At 53.4% G+C, this 21,832-nt stretch overlaps 1 protein-coding gene across 3 annotated transcripts in view; it reads left to right on the top strand.

Moving 5' to 3' along the window:
• PADI4 (peptidyl arginine deiminase 4) overlaps window positions 1-21,832 on the top strand; it is a 40,893-nt gene that overhangs the window by 17,536 nt on the left and 1,525 nt on the right. The window contains exons 2-15 of one of the 3 annotated variants that reach the window (XM_035019664.1): window positions 698-878; window positions 3,033-3,099; window positions 4,627-4,694; window positions 6,093-6,210; window positions 7,686-7,808; window positions 9,215-9,393; window positions 9,539-9,642; window positions 10,572-10,683; window positions 11,880-11,987; window positions 17,549-17,694; window positions 18,761-18,902; window positions 19,127-19,229; window positions 20,088-20,155; window positions 20,796-20,936. In XM_035019664.1, coding sequence (XP_034875555.1) covers window positions 698-878; window positions 3,033-3,099; window positions 4,627-4,694; window positions 6,093-6,210; window positions 7,686-7,808; window positions 9,215-9,393; window positions 9,539-9,642; window positions 10,572-10,683; window positions 11,880-11,987; window positions 17,549-17,694; window positions 18,761-18,902; window positions 19,127-19,229; window positions 20,088-20,155; window positions 20,796-20,936 — 1,660 coding nt within the window. Of the gene's footprint in view, window positions 1-697; window positions 879-3,032; window positions 3,100-4,626; window positions 4,695-6,092; window positions 6,211-7,685; window positions 7,809-9,214; window positions 9,394-9,538; window positions 9,643-10,571; window positions 10,684-11,879; window positions 11,988-17,548; window positions 17,704-18,760; window positions 18,903-19,126; window positions 19,230-20,087; window positions 20,156-20,795; window positions 20,937-21,832 lie in introns of all 3 variants that reach the window. The other 2 variants (XM_035019663.1, XM_035019665.1) reach the window with 2 other exon arrangements.

Genomic DNA, 21,832 nt, shown 5'->3' with positions numbered 1-21,832 from the left:
CTCTCACTCTCTCAGATAAATAAATAAAATCTTTTAAAAAATATACAATTTTGTGGGGTACACAATTCTAAGTTAAGTTATTTTTTTCAAAATACTTTGAAGATGTTATTCAACTGTCTTCTGGATTTCATTGTTGCTATTGGGAAACCTGCTTTCAATCTAATAGTAATTCCTTCATAGGTGATCTGACTCTTCTTTCTGGATACCTTTAATATCTCCTTTTTGTTTTTGGTGTTCCTCAATTTAACCTCCATGGTGTATATGTGTGTGTGCATGCACACACAGAGAAGGGAGTCCTTGGAGATCTCCCTTACGTCTCATGATCTTAGCAGTTCTCTAAAAAGTATATTTTAATCACAATCTAGTTGTTTTGTAAGAGGAAAGTCCTTCGGAGTACTGGTATGTTATATTCCAGAAGCAGAAGTCTGTGTGATTGTTTATATATGCACAATCCTCTGTGTGCACATCCCCCTGCAATTCTCCTAGTCAAAGTGTAAACCCTTCAGGTCAGGAGATTTTAATTTTTGTTTCTCACTATCTCCCGACAACCTCTCAGTACTTACTCCCATGGTCAGGGTCGACTGGCTGCCCTGTGGGGTTTACACTTGTTGGGGGAAAGGGAAGAATGCTGGGAGAGCAGTGGTGGGCCAGGCCTCCCTCACGGTGCACTCTGTCCTCTCCACTGTCTCTTCCACAGCTCTGCCCCCACGGGCTACACGTCCTTCAGCATCAATGCCTCCCCAGGAGTGGTTGTGGATGTTGCCCATAGCCCTACAGCCAAGAAGAATCCCACAGGTTCCTCCAAGTGGTCCCTGGACCCTAGCCTGGAGGTGAGCCTGAGGATGAAAGCTGTGAGCAGTGGCACAGGTGACCAGAAGGTGAGTGTGGCAGCCATGGGGTGCGATGTGTGGGAGGAGGTCAGCAGGTGGCAGCAGGTCAGCTGCTCAGTCCGTCCTGCACTGATCCCCAGCCCTAGTAGAGTTTCCTTCTCTCTGGATACTATAGAGACTGTTCCAGCCATAGGCATCCTCACAGACAATACAGGGATGCCAGGGGTTTAGGGAAGCCGGGTGTTTACTAAACTCATCCATTCAGCAAATGTTTAGTATTCACCTCCTACATGCCAGGCAGTGCCAGGCACTGGAGACACAGAAAGGAACCTGTGGGGGCAGAGCTGTGGAAGAGACAGTGGGGAGGACAGGTGAGGCTGCAGCCTGCATGGGGCTTACATCCTATGGGTAAAATACAGGTAAGCCATTATGAGTGGTGGCGAGTGCTATGAGGCCACAGCCAGGCAGCCCTGGGAAGCTCTGGTCCATGCCCTTTCCCTGTGGCTGCTGGACAAATGACCAGAAACTACTGGCTTAAATCAACAGAAAGGTATTATCTCAGGAGGACAGAAGTCCAAAATCAGCAGCACTCCTTCTGGAGGCTCTAGGGAGAACCAGTTCTTTGCCTCCTTCAGCTTCCTAGACCAGCGACCGTGTCACTCCAATCTCTGCCTCCGTGGTCTCGTTGCCCCTCCTCAGGCTGTCAAATCTCCCTCTGCCTCACTCTTATAAGGACACAAGTCACTGGATTTAAGGCCTCCCTGGATAATCCATAATGATCTCATCTCAAGACCCATAACTACATCTGCAAAGACCTTTTTTTCAAATAAGGTCACAGTCACAGGTTTCAGGCATTCAGATATGGACATATATTTTGGGGGACCACCACTCAACCCATTGCATCCCCTCCAACTGTAGATAAGCTCAACAGGAGCCTCTGGGGTTCCCCACAGAGATCTGAGCCAATGAGCACTCGTTTCCAGTAGGACAGGCCATTCGGTTTTCCCCTTGGGACAGAGACTTCTTGCTTACTATAGGAGCATAGAGCTTAGCCATCAAAGTAGGTTGGTGAGGGTGCAATCAGGGAAAACTTCCTGGAAGAAGCGGCAAGCCGAAGGATGGTAGGAATGACCCACCTAAGAGAGGGAAAGTGGAGTGAGAACTCTACATGGGGTATGTGGCCTGTGTGCACAATCCAGATGAGGAGATGGTCAGGCATGTATTGGGGAAACTGAGGAAGATATGTATGGCAAGGAGAGAAGGTGAAGAGGGAACTGGAAGAGAGAGGGAACCAGTATTAGAGTTTGGCACCAGGGACCTCATTTTCTGAAGGCAACAGTAAGCCAGTAAAAACCTGTCATCCAGGGAGTAACAAGTCTGCATTTGTCTTAGAAAGACCCCACTGGCTGCAGTGTCCTGAGTAGATTGGATCTAGGCAGTCACCTAGAGGCTGATGCCATGTTCTAGATATGAGGTGATGGTGGCTGTGACATTTCCCTGGGTCTCCACTATCTACAGGACTCAGACACCTCAGTCCATCCCCTTAGCAGTGTCTCTTCTTCTGGTGGCAGTTCTTTGGTTTTGCATTGGGAAACTCCCCTCTGCCATTTTGCTTAAAAGTGTCCATCCTGATGCTCTGCCTTCCTCTGGCCAGGGTGGGCCAGTCAGATCCACTCTTCCTGGATTTTGAACCCTGGGCAGTGGGGGGTTGGTGTTTCTTGACCTCGACCTGCCCTGAAGAGACCAGCTCCCATCCAAAGCTTCCGCTCCCCAGATCCTCAGAGGGCTTGGGCTCCAGCCTTTCCAAGGTCTGGTTCTTCAGGTCCTCTCCACCCCTTCTGCTTGCCAGAGCCAGTTTCTGTGGCTTACAGCCAGTGCCCTCCCTCTAATGCCCCCTCCTCCACGTCTCCAGCTGCAGAGCTCCTACTCCTCCCTCAAAGTGTATCTCCCTGATACCACCCAGGCTGGCTCAGCCCTTCCATTTCTGGGCTCCCACAGAACCCTTGTCTAAGTATCATAGGCATTTGAGTACTTTGCTCCCCCCCCCATGCCCACCAGTTGGGGTGCTTTTATAGGCTGGCCCCACTTCTTGCTCATCCTTGTCTCCTCAGCATCTCACCCTGAACTGGCACAGAGCAGCAGTCCAGATAGTATTTGTTGAATGACTAAGAGAAGACCTTCGTGGTTTCCTCTGTCCTTTAGGTTCAGATTTCATATTATGGACCCAAGACCAACCCCGTCCAAGCCCTGCTCTATGTCACCGGTGTTGGTAAGTGATGACCAGGACCTTGGGATGCCACTGCCCCTCTCCACACACACAACACACCCTTGCAAGGTGTCTCTCTCCAGGAGAAACTACACTCTGGAGCTTACTTTAGACTGAGCAGAGAAAAGGGACAATTTCTAGCTAGTCATACATCTGGTGGTTCATAAATATTCCCTCCCCAGTCAGTGAACCATAAAGTAATTCAACTGGGGAGAGACAGAGGGCATTTACAGGGAGTTCACTTACATCTTAATATTTTCTCGACATACGAAGTGGTACGTGGATTTTCCACATATGAGTCTCTATAACTTTTTGGCACTTCAAATATTTATATTTAAAAGAAAAGTAGATGATGACACTGTCTTATACAATAATATATAGACTGATGTTCCCGAAATGCCATGACTTACATCCCATCTTCACTGTTTTGCCATATCAATGATCTGCCTAGACTCATATTTATTTAACATTCTTCTTTAAATAAAGTAATTTTCTAACTTGACCTCATATTGAACAGTAATATTATATGATTATCATTACCATTGAAATGCATTAAATATCAGAACAGCGTGTGAAAACTTCAGGTTCCATTTCATTAATGAATTTCATTCGTTAATACACATTTATTTCATTAGTGCACATTTACATAATGGGAATAATATAGCACTAATTCTATACCAGGCACTGCACTAAGACTTTACATTTAAACCTTACAACAAATCCCATGAAATTGGTACGGTTATATCCCATTTTACAGATAAGGAAACTGAGGCACAAGAGGTAGACAGATTTGCCTAAGTTCATGCAGCTGGTTAGTGAAGGAGCCGGGAATCCAGAGCACTAAACTCTATGCTGCTCTGGCACGACGTGTGTCTAAAAGGTCATCCAGGTTGGTCTCCCACTGTGAGCTCACAAGGTCACTACCTATGATGTGGGCACACGGATCTATGTCACTGGAAAGACTGTGATCACGTGTTCTGATGAGGGTGGGAAGGATTTAGAAACAGACATATGCTTTCTCAGCCTTGACATCTGGGTAGAGTAGACAAATCACTGCCATGATTTGTCCCCACTGCAGCCATAATGCATATTAGGAAGAGCCAGGTGGGGTAGGAGTAACCACGGTGTCCCCCACCCCAAGGTCACTGGAGTTGGGGCCAGAGGCCTTTGAGCCTGGCTAGGTGTCCTGGCAGGAGTTTTGCTTAAGTTTTGCTTAAGCATCCCATTGGGGTGGCCAGGAAATCTTTCTGAACCCCTGAAGGCCAGACGTATAGAGACTGGTTGGCATCACAGCTGCGTCAAGGCCCCCCCCAACCCCCTGCAAAGGAGAATGGGTGTAGTCAGAGGCTCCAGTTCTGGCTGAGTTGCAGTCCAACATCTTCTTTGGGGACACGGGGGTGTCTTTGAATTTGTGTCTCCTCGGAAGGGGGGGGAGAGAAGCCATGGGGCAGACAGTCTCCTGGGGACCACCCTGAGTGCCTTGACCTTGTACCTTCACCAACCCTCTCCTCTTACTCGGTGGGATTGCAGAAATCTCCTTGAGCACGGACATCGCCCGCACTGGCAAAGTGAAGCCCGCTGGAGCCAAGAAGGGCCAGGTGCGCTCAAGCCTCTTGACACTCCAGGAGCTCTCTCTCTCTGCTGGGTTCTCCTCTGGCGCCCCCTGGTAGTCATGGCATGAACGGCCGCCCGTCCCTCCAGGACGAACAAGGCAAAGGAGAAAACTAAAATCACCCTTACCATTTGGATTTGTATATTTCCCATCTCTTTTGCAAAACTAGATTTTCACCGGTTGTGAGTTTAGAGAATGTGTTGTGCAAATTAGAAACTACAGAGTCATCTGGTTAATGCACAGCAGAGAAAAAATTTGCAGGCCGTTCTTAACTCTGGCAGGAAAAAAAAAAAAAAATCCCCCCCACCCCAGGGTTTCCAGGCTGGTGGGAGAGATTCCCACGGTGCTGCCCACAGGGAGCGAAGAACAGAGAAAAGGCAAACTGGCAGGGGGCAGAAGAGGGAAGGAGCCACCTGGGGGCAGGGAAAGTCTGTTGCTCAGAGACAGTGGTGTATGCAGAGGTGGGGCATGCAGGTAGTCTTAACTGGGTCTGTGGATAAACCCCAGGGTGTTCCTGAAATCCCAAAGCCACCTGCACAGTTTAATGCTGGTGTGCACTTTAGGAGGATATGCCCTGTGAAAAGATGAAGATCCCTCTGTGGGTCAGCCAAAAGTAGAGGGAGGAATTACAACTCTGGGAGTGGAATCCGTCTTTCTGTCCCACCCAGAATGCTGTCATTCCTGGGGGCCAACGCTGTCCTGCAAACAGAAGATGTCATTTGCTATTAAATCCCTACCGGGAGGGGCTGCTTAATTTGCTTTAATCTTTGGACAGACAGCAACTGGCTGCTAAGAATAGTACCCACACTTTGGCGGATGAGTAATTAAGAGTTCACATGAGAGTAACAATTTAGATTAGAATCTTGACATAAATATTTAGCTCAGCCGGTTTGCCAATCTGACAGTTTTTTTAAACCTGTTAAAATCAATTTTACTGTCATGGGGTCCTTTTTTGAAGTGGATGAACTGCATTTTTGGTGAATGTGTTTAGGATTTTTTTTTTTAAAGACTTTATTTATTTATTAGACAGAGAGAGAGAACACAGCGAGAGAGGGAACACAAGCAGGGGGAGTGGGAGAGGGAGAAGCAGACTCCCCGCTGAACAGGGAGCCCGATGTGGGACTCGATCCTGGGGCTCGAGGATCATGACCTGAGCCGAAGGCAGGCGCTTAAACGACTGAGCCACTCAGGCGCCCCTGTTTAGGATTTTTGGAGCAGGCAAACAACCCCCTCCTGGTACTAAAGAATTCGCTGATGTGGGAGCGAGATGTGTAAACCACACAAGGCTATCGAGGTGCTGGGGGAAGGTGGATATGCTTCCCCAAGAGTTGGAGGGACATACGCAGGTTTCTGAACACGCCCCGTCTCTGCTGGGTGTCCACAGAGGACCTGGACCTGGGGCCCCCACGGGCAGGGCGCCATCCTGCTGGTGAACTGTGACAGAGATAATCCCAAATCTTCCACTGGAGACTGCAAGGATGCTGAAGTGCTTGACAGCAAAGGTAAGGACCCCCACCCCCCAGCCTCCCTGCTGCCCAGAGAGCTAATGAATATAGAGCTTTGTCTTTTTGTAAAGCCCTTTTGTCTATGCAGCCTGAGCTTAGTAACAGCCCTCAGAGATGGGGGTTATTGGAAGCATGTTCTTGTTAGCTTATCTGTTGCATAAGAAGAATGGACAAGGTCCCGAGAGGGTAAGTGACTCAGCCAAGGTCACACAGCAGCCAGAGAAGAGCTGGGACCAGGGCTGAGTCTCCCAATGCCTCCTCCGGTCCCCATGCTCCAGTCCACAGTCCAACCTAAATTTCTGCTCTTGGGTTAAACCTGGGACCCGAAATAATTTAAAATGAAAGCCGGGCTACTGCCCCAAAGTCCTGTCAGAGCAGCCCCGAGCACCTGCCACATGCTGGACGCTGTTCTGACCACTTCAGAATTATTAACTCATTTGGTCCTTCAGTACAAGGCTTGGAAGTACGTACTGTCCTCAGCCCCATTTTACAGATGGGGAAACTGAGGCACGGGGAAGCTAAGCAATTTGCTTAAGGTCACACAGCCAGTAAGTCACGGGCTCAGGATTTGGACCCAGGCATCCCGACACCGCGGTGGGTTTGGGGGCACAAGGATGGTGGTGGGCGCAGGGTCTTTGATGGCACCCCTCTGAGGTGTGGCTGGGATGGAAGAGGGCGCTGGGGGCGGGAGGTTGGCCAGCCACGGCAGCAGCTCGGGCCTTCCCAGGGAGTTGCTAGGACAGCATAGAAATGGATGCATTTTGAAGTTGCATGCAATTGCCTCCGCCTGATGCCAAGGGGCAGCCTCTGTGCGGTGCGCGGCCCAGAGTAATAATCAAAATAGCCAGTACCCTTCGTGGGCGCGCCCAGGATGCCGTCTGCTCAGTACGCACTTCATACACATGCCCTCACTTGTCCCTCTGCCTGGGCACTACTTTTAGCTCTGTTTACTGACAAGGAAGAAGAGGCACGGAGAGCTGAAAAAGCTCCCAGGCTCCCACAGATCCAGGGCTCGAACCCACCGCCTCCAATTCCCTTCACCTGGGGACTAATGCCCAGTGGGGACCACCGTCCAGCTTCGCTCTCCCCCGCCTTTGTTGGCCATTATTTGGGTTGGTTCACTTCCCACTCAGGCCCAGGGGAGAAACCCATCCACTCATCATTCTACAAATAGTTACCAAGCCACCTGCCATGCACCAGTCCTTGTTCTAGGTGCTTCTAGATGCTTCTAGGCTCCAGGGGCTGGGGACAGAGCAATAAACAAGACAGTCATGGCCCCTGCTTCACTGAGCTTGCCTCCTAAGCTCATTCTCTTGGGAGAGGGCCAAAAACGTAATTAGCTTTAATTCCGAAATGAAAATCATTATTTAAATCCTGATAAGAACATGACGAAAATAAAACCAGGCGATAGGGTCGGGGGTGGGGGGGGTCTGAGGGGAGTGGTGAGAGAGGAGAGAGTCTTCTCGTTCCAGACCTGCAGGACATGTCCCTGGTGACCCTGTACACCAATACTCCCAGGGACTTCACCAAGCACCAGCTGCTCCTCCACGTGGCCAAATCGGAGATGGACAAAGTCAGGGTGTTTCGAGCCAGCCGTGAGTCGCCCTGGGCCCTCACCTTGGGGTCCCCTTCCCGCCCCAGCACAGCCCCTTCGCATACCCCTTCGGCAAATAATTCCTGAGCCCCAGTTCTGTAGCACGTTCTAAGAACCAGGGATAGAGCAGTGAGCAAGATGGACACCCTGCCGCTCCCTTCTAGAAAGGGCACACAGACGAAATGCCAACAAGCAAGAAGCTGATGTCTGGTGCTGGTGAGCACCACGGAGGAAATAGCCTCCCTCCCAAGGACTGCTGTGACTGTGTTTGTCTCTTCCTCTCTGCCACACACACACACACACACGACTCTTGTTTACAGAGGTTGTTGAATCCAAGCTGACTGTGTGTGTTATGTAATAGTGTGTTCTCCAGCACCCTGCTCATCAAAGACAGCATTAACTTCTCAGCAGCTCACAAGCAACGAACAGAACAAAGCCCCTCGTGTCACTTTCCTCTTGGGGGATTGAGAGAGACCATGTATAAAATAATTAAGTAAAACCTCTAGTGTGTCTGATGGCATTAAATGCTATGCAGAAGAATGAAACAGGGAAGGGGGTGTGGAGGAGGGGTAGAGTCTGGGGTGTGAGGAGAAGGGGTTGGGGAAAGCTGCCCCCATAAGGTGTCATTTGAGCAAAAGGCGGTGGGGAACAGCCACGCAGACACCCAGGGGAATGGCATTCCGGGCGGAGGGAACCTCAAGTGCAAAGGCCCTGAGGTGCAATCGTGCCTGTGGGCTTGAGGGAGGCAGGCGGGGAGGCCAGTGTGGCTGGAGTGCAGGATACCAGCATTAAGGTGGTGGATGAGGGTGGAGAAGAAAGGGGATGTCGGCATGGACGTGGGGGAAGCCATCTGAGGGCTTTGTGCAGAGGCACGACTTGATCTGACTTACTTCCGTTCTAGATCAAAGTGATTGAACTGACAGTGATTTAGTGACAAACCAACTCTTTGCCCCTGCTGAGGCATCACCTCCTCCAGGAAGCCTTTCCTGGCCCTCCGGGGTTCTCTCCATCACAGCACTCATTACCATTGTGATTTTGACTGTCTCTGCTCCTCCTCCCTCACCCAGGAGGCTGTGTACTCCGTGGGGACCGGGACAGTGACTACCTCCCTGGTCTCCCCAGGTGTCAGTTGAGAGCAGGTGCTCAGGAATGAATGAATGAATGAATGAATGAATGAACCATAATGTGTACTGGACTTGTATGTATATGATTGGGAATGGCTCAGGCACCACCCCATCACTCTATCCCTGGACCCCCAGCCAGGGGGTGATGTCCCACCTGACGCTTTAGTTTCTTTCTCCTACGGGGGGCTCATTTAGCTGTGACATGTCATCCTGAGAGTGGTGGCCCTGGGAAGGTATCACAGCACTGGGGAGACGAAGACCTGAGCCCCCTTCTCTCCACTAGGGGGCAAACAGGTCTCCAGGTACAGGCCAGTCCTGGGGCCACAGCAGCCCAGTCACCCCCTGGAGCTCCCGGGCGGCCAGCACAGCGTGGACTTCTACGTGGAGGGCCTCGCTTTCCCAGACGTCAACTTCCCGGGGCTCATTTCCCTCACCATCTCCCTGCTGGACCCGTCCAACCCGGTAGGCCAAGACGGCAGCCCAAGGGGAGACCCGAGCTACTGGGCCTCGGCCCAGCTCGAGGGTCGGGGTGCAGAGCCCAGTCGGGAAGCGGTATGTGTCAGGCCCCGGCTGCCGTGACAGCCCTGGGTTCACCCATGCCTCACAGGAGCTCCCTGCCACCCTGCTTTTCCAAGACAGCGTGGTCTTCCGTGTGGCCCCCTGGATCATGACCCCCAACACTCAGCCCCCGGAGGAGGTGTACGTGTGCAGGTGAGGGCCCTGGGGTGTCAGGGGGTGGGGCATAGATGCACCAGGAAGGGCCCTGGGTTCTGGCCACAGGGCACCCCCTCAAATATCTGCTGTGTAAATGGGGAAAAATGACCCCTACTGCAACATGCCGAGGGCTCCTGGCCAGTTTGGAATAAAAAGGCAGGGAAATTCCTGTTGCTATTGTTTTGTCCTCACTCTCTTGCCCTAATATGCAGGCGGAGGGCGGCTTTCTCTCCTGAAGGCCCATAGCGTTTGCTAGACGTGGCAGATGAAAACCCTCAGTCCACGAGCCAGCCTGCCAGGGCTCAGTGGGTGGCCTGTGGACCTTCGGCACCAGAAACCACTTCAAATGCATGTTTCTGGCCAACCTCAGAACTGGGGGGTCTGGGGTCTGGGGAAGGGGCCCATCTGCCTTTTAACAATCTGCCCTGGGGAGCCTTGGCATCCACCTTGCCATCTGAGAGCACCTGTTGAGTATGCTGGGGTCTCAGGGACACCCTCCCCTCTTCTCTTGTGGCTGCTTCCAGGCAGAAGGGGTGAGGGGTGACCTGGTGGTTGCCTGGAGGTCAGGACGGAGGCTGAAAGCCAGCGAGTCCTGGGTTCAAATCCCGGTGCTGTCTCCCCACATGGCATGACCTTGAGTGTTGACCTCTTCATTGTGGCTTCTCCTGGATGGAAGGGCAACCAGCTAGTCCCCTCATGGGTTGTTGCAAGAGTTCAGTGAGATGTTTGCTAAGGGCAGAGAGACAGGATGAGCCGGGCATCTCCATCCAGGCCACAAGCATCTCCTGAGCAGCCACTTGCCCTTCCCCCACTCCGTCCAGGCCTGAGCTTTTGCTTCACCCCTAGGGACCCTGCAGGGGTCCCTGGCCAAGGCCACTGTCCACTGAATCCAGAGCACTAAGGGGCTTCTTTTCTGCTCTTTCTAGGGTGCTTGAAAATGCAGACTTCCTGAAGTCAGTGACAGCTCTGGCCAGGGAAGCCAAGTGCAAGCTGACCATCCCCTCCAAGGAGCAGAGCAAGGATGACCGGTGGATGCAGGTATGTGGCCCTGTGGGGCAGGGGTGAGACACACCGGGTGGATCTTCCTGAGGGTCAGGGGACACTGGAGGCCCCAGGCTCCTAGGGCTGGGCCTAGAGGCCTGCTGGCCACCCTTCCTCAGATGGGCAGGAAGTGAGGAGCCTCTGAGGGTCTGGGCATGTGGGGGCTCAGGCAAGTGATTAAAGCGACGTGTAAGGCCAGCCCCTCCCTGCCTGCCATGGTCACCAAGATGAAAGCCACCTCCCTGCCTGAAAACTCTCAGGTGACCTCCAGAAATGACGCAAAGCTCAAGGGGTTGGCGCCCGACCAGTCCCTCCTGTGGCCCTCCCTCCAAGCCAACCCTCCTGGGCTCAGCCACCACACCAGGCCACACCCCTGCTCCATCCAGCACTTTCCATGGTTCCCACCTCCTCCCCCTCAGCCTGCTTCCAGGGCCCCCACCCCCAACCTGGCTGCCCCGCACCTTTTGCAAGCCAGCTGTCCACCCTGTATCACTGTTCTGTTTCTGCGCCAGGCTCCCTCATCATGCCATGAGCTCCCTGAGAGCAGAAACTGAGTCTCACTCAGCTCAGCACCCAGCACCCGGCATGGGGCAGTGGCTGCCGACTGGACCTCGTGAGCCTCCTCACCACTTGCTTGCTTTCTCGGGCTCTTTGCCCTTCCATGCCATTCGCCCTGCTCCCAGCACCTCTGTGCCTCTGCTCATGCTGTTCCTTCTCTCCGCTGTCCTCCCCGGTCCCATCGCCAACACCCAGGTCCCGCTTGTACAATCCCAGCTCGAAAGCTTCCCCTTCAAAAATCTTCTGCCCCTTTGGCGAAGCTGGGTCTGACCTGCCCCCCCTTCTCTGCCAGTACCAACACCATCAGGAGCCTCTCCTTCCCGGCCCATCACCTCCTCACTCTGGGTTCTAGGTGACCAGCTCCCCGAGGACAGGGCCTGAGGCTCACTCACCGAGTCCCCAGCAACCGCAGCACCCAGCTCCAGCACTCACCAGGAGTGGGGGTGAGCCCATTTATGCACACACAGAATAATAAGCTCTGCTTCCTCAGAGTCCCTCCTCTGGGGTCGAACACTGCACAGGAATTTGCCCTTGACCACAGCGGGAGAGTGAATGGTCCACGCCCCCCTCCCTGCGCTGGGTGTCACGACCTGGACAGCAAGCCCATCAGCCCTCCTTCCCCTCGCTCTGCACAGGACGAGATGGAGATCGGCTACATCCAAGCCCCGCACAAGACCCTGCCTGTGGTCTTTGACTCTCCAAGGAACAGGGGCCTGAAGGATTTCCCCGTCAAATACATGCTGGTAGGTGCTGGTGGGGCCTGCGACTGCTGAGATACCCCCCGCTCGAGGCCTCCTTCCTCATCACCCGCGGCTGAGCACCCCGGCTCCGTAGTAGGTGCGCTTCCTGCTGGGGCAGCAGTCACTCGGGTGGGCTGCAGTATTTCTGTCATTACTGAGATGAGATCTGGCTCTCCCTTTCCCGGAGCTCTTTCCAGCCATGAGCTCAGCCTGTTCCCTACCAAGGACATCAGATCAGGCTGCGGCATCCTTGTCCCACTGAAGATGCTCTTGCTGCAAGGTGTGGGTGGGACCAGGACTGGAACCTTCCCCAATATCCGGCTGGAGGCTCTGTCTTTGGTGGGGGGGCTTTGTGGCAGGTCCATCTGGGATATGGGGTGGGTTTGGGGATCAGAGTGGTCATTGCCTAGATGTGACTCTGCATGTGTTTGGGGGCAGGGGTGGGGGTGACATGTTGGTGAATCATGCTGGACTAGCCTGGCAGGTTCGCGTAAACTCAGCACAGAATTATAATCCTAGGAATAGTTATATTTATTGAGCATGCATTCTGTGTCAGACACGATGCCAAATTCTTTACAAGCACTGACTCATTTAATTTGTCCAGCAACCTTTAATCTAGATGCTATCACTAGGCCCATTTTATAGATTAAGAAACTGAGGCTCAGAGAGGGGCAGCCACTTTTCCAAGGTCACACGAAAGGGGAGGAGAAGCTGACACTGAAACTAGGTGGGTCTGGCCCGGCGAGCTCTGTGCCCAGCATGCCACCAAGCGCGCACCCCAGGCGCAGGGAGCCCCTGAGTCCAGGCGCTGGGGAAGTGCAGAGGAAAGAGTGTGGGGCGTGGGGTGCAAGGTTTGCTCCAAAGAAAGGCTTTCCAGGGAGCACCCTGCGCCCCAGGGAAAGGGAGGCGGCCCTGCCCACACAGGAGGCTTTGAAAGGAAATCTGAGTTCAACTCAGCAACTTGTCCAAGTCTCGCTCACTCTCCTGAGCTGAGTGGTGCCAACGCAGAGATTTTGTAGGGTCCACCGTGTCTCTCCGCCCGGAATCAGGGTAATCCTGTTTCAGGACCCCCGCTGGCCTGCTGGGACCGTGGTCCCTCCCACTGGTTGCAGCCCTGCTCTGCGCAGAGGCCCGTCCCCCTTTCCACATGCCAAGTGTGACAGAGGCCAGATTCTCTGATGTCACCAGCCACATCTCCAGAGTCCTGCCAGGCAGACAGATGCCTCAGCACAGGGGTCCTCCCCTCTCCCACACCCAGCCTGGGACGAGGGGCTGCGATGTGTTCATAGGCAAGCACGGCTGTGGTTTTCTGAGTCACATCACTCAGGAAGAGAATTGGGCTAAAAGTCAAACTTGTCACCAGACAACGTCCCCATCGGCTTTTCCAAAGTCATCATCATGGGCCACTTTCCCTGTCCCTCACCCAGCTCCAACCCCGCGGGTCTCCTTCCTGTTCTTCAAATGTGCCCAACTGCTCCTCACCTCATAGCCTTTGCATATGCTGTTCCCTCTGCCTCCAGTGCCCTTCCCGCTTCACATGGCTGACTGTCCCAGCCTTCAGGTCTCCGCTGCAGTGCTCTCCTCAGTGAGACCATCCCTGATGCTGAAGGACACCCCGCCTCAGCCCCTGGCATTCTCGGCTACAGCACCTCATTGGTTTTTTCGGGAGTGTTCTGTTCTGTTATAAATCACTGATTTCTTATTTCCCTTTTGTTGTTTCCCTGCTAGACCGTCAGCACCAGCAGGGCAGGGTCTGAGGCCGTGGTGCCCATCACTGCTCACAGGTCGCTTAGCACCCAGCTTGACGCTCACTGGGTATTCTTCCCGTAAGACAATGTCAGTAAGCGTTATACCACCTTTAAGTGGAAAACCAGCGGTACTTATCATAAATAGAAGGCAACCGTGAAGGTAAACAGAATTAAAACAAAATAATGCTATTAAAGCCAGCTCGATACGAATGAGTGCAAGAGCTGAGCCAAGGTTTGCTCTCCGGTTAGTGAAGTGGGAGATCAGCAGTTTTCAAGAATGGATTTGCACACTCTGGGTCTTCGGTGAACAGAGACTGGAGGAGAGCAAACAGGGTGACACGTGTCTAAGTCTGTGCCGGAAGCTGCATCAGGTAGCACGTGGGAGCATCCCCTGCGCCTCCCACTCCTGGGGGGCCACTTCTGCAAGGGGGGCACCTTCATTTGCCTTCAGAAATCCAAGCCTGCAGCCTGTGGAACTGAGCCGCTTTCGTGGCAACGGTCAAGGCAATGACTTATATGGATTTTTCATTCATTCATCCACTATTCTTTGAGCCCGTTCTCTGTGCCCAGCCTTGCTCCAAGCACTTGGAATGTGTCGGTGAGCAATGCCAAGGATCCCGCCCCCACAGAGGTGACATTCTAGCCCAGAAAGACAGACCATAAACAGTAAGTACAGTGGATAAATAAATTATATTGTATATTGGAGAGTGGAATCCAGGGCTATAGGAAGAAAAAAACAGAATCAAGGGGCTCCCAGGTGCCAGAGTGGTGGGGGGATTACATTGCAAATTTAAATAGGATGGTCAGGGTAGGCCTGACCTTTTTGAGGTGACCTCTTTGAGAAGTGGACACTGGAGCAAAAACTCCAAAGAGGTGAAAGAGTTGGCTGTGTGGATGTCTGGGTGAAGAGTATTCTAGGCAGAAGAAACAGTCAGTGCAAAGGCCCTGAAGCAGCAGCAAGCCTGGCAAGTTCAGTGAAGAGTGAGGAGCCCAGAAGGGGTGGAGCAGAGCTAGCAAGAGGAAGGGTGGGATCTCTGTGCCTCATCTACTGAGAAGGAACGCCATTCTCAGCGATCAGACTGTCGACGTTCCAGAAAATGTCATCACTCTGAAGGGATGTGCTGTTATTGCAAAGGGCTCTAGGGAGCCCTGCGGAGGGACTTCAATCACATCAGTGTAGAAGTCAGTCTCCTTGGAAGGAAGAAGAGGCTCTAAGTGGACAAATGGGCACTGGAACGAACTGGCTGCCGTTCGCCCTATCTGTACTATCTGGAGTTTCGTACAGAACGTGGCCAAGGGCGTGTCCCCGGGTTTCCGTTACAAGATGAGGTCTGGGTACACTCACTTCCCCATCAACGTCATTGTTCAGGAGAATGGTTCTTTTGTTGAAACCCAAAATTTCCTGGGTGAAAAATGTGTCTGCAGGGTTCAGATGAAGCCAGGTGTTGCTCGTTCAGTATCTCAAGCCCAGAAAGATGAGTTAATTCTTTTTTTTTTTTTTTAAAGATTTTTTTATTTATTTATTCATGAGAGACAGAGAGAGAGAGAAGCAGAGGGAGAAGCAGGCTCCCAAGGAGCAGGGAGCCCGATGCGGGACTCGATCCCAGGACTCTGGGATCATGACCTGAGCCGAAGGCAGACGCTTAACCGTCTGAGCCACCCAGGCGCCCCAAGATGAGTTAATTCTTGAAGGAAATGACATTGAACTTGTATCAAACTCAGCTGCTTTGATTCAGCAAGCCACAAGAGTTAAAAATAAGGATATCAGAAAATCTGGGGAGGTATCTATGTTTCTGAAAAAGGAACGGCTCAGCAGGCTGATGAGTAAGATCATACGTTGTCCAGCTACAGAAACAGCAAGATGCCGGATGATTTTTCAGACCTATTTGTGATATTTGAAAGATGCAATAAAAGCTGTATTGATTTGGAGGAGGGGGAAATGAAGGAAGGGTGGAAGGAGAGACTGTCAGAGAGGTGATGGGGACTGAGTGGGGGGCAGGTCCTGTGGGCCACTGCAAGGCTATTTGTTTAAACTCTGGGAAAATGGGGATTGTTGCAGGGTCTTAAATAGTGGAGGATTATGACCTGATGAGTGTTATAAAAGGGAAGCTCTGGCCCCTTGTTGAGAATGGACGACGGGGGGCGGGGGCAGGCGGTGTGGAGGTGGGGGCAGGCACAGTCACTGGTGAGAGGCGATGGGGGCGCAGACCTGGGGAGCAGGGTTGGGCGCGGGAAGTGGCCACATTCTGGACATGCTTTGAGGGCCGAGCCAACAGGATTCCCTGACCTCTATGAGAGCGAGGGAAGCCAAAGGTGACAGCAGGCTTTGACATTTGTGAGCAGTGGCCACCATTCCCTGAGCTGGGGAGGACTGTGGGAGGGACAGGGGATGAGGGTAGAGGGGTCAGCAGTTCCATTTGGGGCAAGTGTGAGCTATTTGGTGGACATCCGAGTGGGAAGTCAAGCGAGCGGTGGATGCCCATCTGGGGCTGGTGGGGAAGTGCAGACAGGAGATAGATATGTGGGGTTGTCGGCACATGGTCAGTGTTCGGTGAGACTAGGTGACAGCACCAGGAGGAAGAGAATTATAGAGAATAAAAGACTAGGGACAAGGCTGGGGGCACCCCATCCCATGCACAGGAGACTGAGGGGCAGGACCCAAGAGCCTGCAGTGTCAGGAAGGCCAAGCGCAGAGAGTGTGCAGAGGACATGGGTGTGACCAGCAGACTCCCCCAGTGCTGAAGGGCACTGCCCTTTGGGCTCAGCTTGTGGTCATGAAGTTTCCAGGGCACAGTGGGCATGGGAGTCAGGCTGGCATGGGTGTTAGAGAGGAAGGGAGAAGAGGGGTTGGGAACGACCTACCTTTTGTAGAAAGCTAGGGCTAGTGCAGTAGACAAAATGGTGGTGCTCAAACACAGCCTTGTGCTAATCCCTGGGACCCGATGCTTTCTTATGGCAAAAGGAGTTGGCAGATGTGATTAAGTCAGGGACCCTGAGATGGGGAGGTGCCCCTGAGTTATCTGGCAGGCTCTCTACCATCATGGTGCTCCTTGGAAGAGGGAGGACGGAGTGGGAGAAGGCATGTGATGGTGGAAACACAGGACATAGCGATACACCTTGAAGACGAGAGAAGAGACCACCAGCCACGCAGCCACTAGGAGCTGAAAGAACAAGGAAACAGACTCAGAGGCTCCTGAAGGAACCAGCGCCCCCACACCCTGATGTTAGCCCCGTGAGACTGCTTTCAGACTTCTGACCTCCAGAGCCAAAAGAGAATACATGTGTGTTGTTTTAAGCCCCTACTGGATGTGTTCCAGCAGCCATAGGAAATGCATAGAGGGGATGAGATGTGTCACCCACCCATTCTTCCCACGAAGATCCAAGCGGGGATGTCATAGCCACTGGGTGAAGCCAGTTCCAGCCCAGTCAGGAAGCAGCACGGTGTGGTCCTAGAGGGCTTGCTGGAGAGACAGCTCAGATCCCTCCACCAGCAGGCTGTGGGGCCGAAGAAGCCACCCACTGCTCTGACCATCCTTCTTCTCTGCAGAATGAGGACAAAAATGATATTTTATAGATTCGTTGTTACACCTGAGTTAAGGTTTACAAAGCAGTGGGCATGCATGACGCACTCAGCAAGCGCTCAACCCTTTTCTTACCCCCTGAGTCAGCGCTCCTTCGGCATCCCCCAGATCATATCAGCGTCTGCTCTGTACCAGCTCGGACCACTACCAAATCCTGCCTGTGGCTTGGCCCCCACCCTGTCCCCACGCAGGGGCCATGTTCTTTAATACTTGGCCCATGTCTCTCCCATCTCAGGGTCCAGATTTTGGCTATGTGACTCGAGGACCTGAAACAGGAGAGGTTACTACCTTCGACTCCTTTGGAAACCTGGAAGTGAGCCCCCCGGTCACGGTCAGGAGGAAGAAATACCCTCTGGGCAGGATCCTCATTGGGAGCAGCAGGTACCCCAGGTGAGGAGGGCAGGGACGGGAGGGGGAAGGGGAGACCCAGGGATGCCAAGGAAAAGCAGAGGCCGCAATGGAAGCCTCCCCTACTTGCTCCCAGCCCAAGGGCCTCAATAAACTTTAGGGACTTGGAGAGGAATCAAGTGCAGAGTGACAAATACAGCTTAGGAGCCCAGTAGACCCAAGCTCAAATTCCAGCTCAGCCATTTATACCCTTTTCCTTCAGTGAATATTTACTGAGCACCTACTGTGTGCCAGGCGCTAGGCAGGTGCTGGGAAGGAAGGCAGCCATGAGTGTGACAGACAAGGCCTTGCCGCTATCCTAGTGGGGGGAACACAAAGGTAAACAAATAAGATAATTTCAAATAGCAAAGAAAACAAAAAAGAGAGGGGCAGAGGAGGAATGGGAATGTTAGGGTGACTAAGGAGGGCCTTGCTGAGAAGACAGCTCTTGAGCTAAGGCCCGATGACAATAAGGACATGGCTGTGGGGAGATCTGAGACAGAGGGTTCCTGGCAGATGAAAGAGCATGTGCAAAGGCCCTGTGGCAGGACTGAACTGGGTGTGTTCAAGAAGGCCAGAGTGGCTGGAACAGACTGAGTGAGAGAGAGCAAAGGGCTAGATCAGGAAGACCCTTGGAGACCAGGGCAAAGAGAAAACTGAAGCCCATAGAGGTGAAGGAATGTCCCAAGGCTACAATCCGACAAGGGATTACCCACTCAGGTTGGACCGGCTCTCCACATCTCTGTGGATAATATGGGCAAGCCCCATGTTTACCCACAACACCAGCATCTGGGCTGAGTCAATGGGCAGTGCTTTCTGAAGCTAAGTTCTGGTCTTTTTCACTGTACTGACTTGGTGCCTCAGTTTCCCCCCCAAAAAAACTAGAATGGCAAATTGTAAATTCCTCCAATGTCCGAGGATAGAATAAAGGTATCCAGGCTTCTGAATCCCTTCCGTAGCTGAAGGAGAACCTCTACCCCTTTGCCAAGCCTCCATTCCTTTAGAGGCCCTCCTGTTGCCCCTCGCTCCCCGTAACGCTTCCTTTATCCTGTGTTGTCAGTGCTGAGAGCCAGGAGATGCACCAGGCCGTGCAGGACTTCCTCAGTGCCCAACAGGTGCAGGCCCCAGTGACGCTCTACTCCGACTGGCTGTTTGTGGGTCACGTGGACGAGTTCCTGAGCTTTGTCCCAGCACACAAGAAGGTGCAGTCTGGGGGCGCTGCCTGAAGGAGGCCACACGCCTGCTCCCTGGGCTCCCAAGCATTGCTCAGCACTCTGCTTGGTAGGCCCGGCCTTATATGCCTGACCAGCTTTCCCTCAACCCCAGGAGGGGGCATGAAGGAGATTGGCCAGCCTGGGTCCACACCCACATTTCTGGGAGCCCCAGGGGCAAAGCTGACCTCTGACCCCAGTGTTTCTGCCTCTAGGGCTTCAGGCTGCTCCTGGCCAGCCCCAGGTCCTGCTACAGATTGTTTGAGGAGCAGCTGAAGGAGGGCCATGGGAAGGCTGTGCTATTTGAAGGCGTTAAGAGTAAGTTGGCTCTGCCTTGTTCTTCCATCCAGGGTCCTTTCTCTGCCTTCACGTAGTCTCCTATCACCAGATGGGGGTATTCGGGCAATGGCTACCTTCTGAGCACCTACTGTGCACCAGGCATTGTGCTGAGCACTGGGGATGCTGTGTGAACAGGGCAGAGTAGCTCCCCGCTGTCACTGTCGGGGCTCACGGTCCTGGGGAAGTGAGTCAAATAAACAACAATGGCACAAGCGCTTTGGGAATATTTGGGAGGAGTCCAAGGGAGGCTTCCTGGAGGAGGCAAAGACCAAGCAGGAGCAGGAGGAATGAGCAGGAGTTCGCCCAATGGGGCAGTGGGTTGAGGGGAAGAATGATATCTCAGACAGAGGGAACAGTGAATGCAAAGGCACAGAGACAGGAGAAAGCGAAATGTGTTTGAGGACCTGAAGAACGTTCAGTCTGGCTCAAATGCTGAACGAACGAACGAACGAATGAATGAATGAATGAATGAAATTTCCCCGTCTGGCTGGAGCACAGAAGGAAATCTTAAAGTCCGCAGACATGGGCTGGGTCAGAGGTTGGTAAGTCTCCATGGCTGAGAATTTTTATCTAATATCAGGCAACGGTTAGACTTCTGTTTGCCTTTGGAGATAATTTAAGGGAGTGAGAGAAACACTTTTAAGGAGAACTTACACTGATGAAATATTTTATTAAAGGCATCTGCCTCCTGGTTGCTCACAACGAACCTGTGAGCTAGAAATTATAACTGCACCCATTTTCTAGATGGGAAAACTGAGTCCCCACTGTGTCTACTGGGAAGAGGGAAATCGACCTCTGAATTCATCTGCATTCTTTTTTCTTTTTTCTCCATGACAGAAAAAAACCAGAAAATAAAGGACATTCTGTCAGACAAGAAACTGAGAGAACATAACTCATACGTGGAGGTATTAGCTGGGGTGCCGGGCAGACTGAACCACCCACCCCCCGCCTTCCCTTCCCTTGGAGGCTCAAGGCAGAGCCTCCCACCGGCTGCGTGTTGGCTTGGTGGCGAATGGCTTTGGGATTTGGGTAAATGTGTGTGGGACAGACAGACAGACTTCAGTCACCACTGTGGGAACACACGTGAGTGATGCGTGGAAAAGAAAGGAAGGAAGTCGAGAAAGCTGGAGCCACAGCAAGACAGGTGAAACTCTCAGAGACAGAGCGACCGGCAGGAGAGAGGCCAAGGGCTAGAGAGACACAGAGTGGCTGGAAAGACAGGGACACACAGGCAGAAGCCAGAGGCAGAGGGACTGAGCAGAGCAGAGCGAGGGAAGAAGGGAAGGAAAAGAGGTGTGCGTCACTGCCTTCCTGACCCTGTCCCTGGTCCTTCCCTTGGCCAGGCCTCAGCCCCAGACCGCCCTCCCCCACCGTGGTCCCCACCCCCTCCTCGCGGCGGCCCTGCTGTGCCCTGTCACCCCCACCCCGGCCCTCCACCCTCTCATTGGCCCCCCCAACCCCGGCTCTCCACCCTCTCATTGGCCCCCTCCACCCCTGCCCGAGTTGGCCCGGCCATGCCCACTGCCCCCCACCTCCCCACCCCAGAAATGCATCAACTGGAACCGGGAGGTGCTGAAGCGGGAGCTGGGCCTGACCGAGCGGGACATCATTGACATCCCCCAGCTCTTCGAGCTCCAGGAGGATGTCACGGGGATCCTCAAGGCCAAAGCCTATTTTCCAAACATGGTGAGGAGGTGGTCTTTGGGGTCGGCCCGCCTTTGCTAATGGCCTTAAGTCAGGGACGCTGGGCGCGGATCCGGGGGGCTTGGCTGTCTGCTTGGGGTCCGCGTGGCTCACAGGGCGGCTCTGGGCATCTCACAGCCGCCCTGGGAACCCGAGACTCTCACCCGCTCCCACTTCGCAGATGAGGCACAGAGAGGTCAGGTCTCTGGCGCAAGAGCACATAGCTGGTAAAATGGGATTTCGAGCTAGGGTTCCCAGCCGGGGGTCTGGCTGCAGAGCCCATGCCCTCACCACGTGGCACTGCCCCCTGAGGGCTTCCCTGTGTAGGGTGCCGCGGGTGTGCGGCGGACGGAACAAGCAGCCAACACCGGCATGTTCACCTGCAAAGAAGCGGGGTCCCAACCCCAAACGCGGGGTCGCGTTTGGAAGGGATCGAGGTGGGGCACCATTTCGGACGGGGTGGTCCGGGAAGGCTGCTTCGAGGGCGTGAGGCTAGCCCTGCCCAGGCTGGGTGGCTTCTCTCCTCTGAAGGGTGGACTTGACGGGGAGCCCGCCTTTGTCGAGAACTTTCAACTGTGCCGCCCCCCTCCCCGCCAAGCACCATCTCAAAGCCATCTATTGTATTTTTACCATCCCTGTGCCCTGACTCTGTAGCTCCAAAGGATACCCGAGGGCCAGGCAGAAACCTCAGCGGGTGCTGCTGGGGCCCCTCAGCCGCCCTCTCCTGCTGGGGCTGGAGGTCACATTCAGGGAGGAGCCCGAGCCCCTGGCACAGAGGACGCCAGACTGGTTTCCCCAGGTCACTGGGGTTCCAAGCCTGTGCCTCAAAGCCAGTGGTTTGGGTTTGTTCTGTTTTGGGCATCAAGGTACCGCAGAAGATTTTATTGAGAAGAAGAGGT

This window comes from Mirounga leonina, unplaced genomic scaffold, assembly GCF_011800145.1.
Source record: "Mirounga leonina isolate KUSES-001 unplaced genomic scaffold, KU_Mleo_1.0 Mir_173, whole genome shotgun sequence".
Classification (NCBI taxonomy): domain Eukaryota; kingdom Metazoa; phylum Chordata; class Mammalia; order Carnivora; family Phocidae; genus Mirounga; species Mirounga leonina.
The sequence above is the reverse complement of the archived record's forward strand: the minus strand, read 5'-3'. Positions and strand labels throughout refer to the sequence as shown.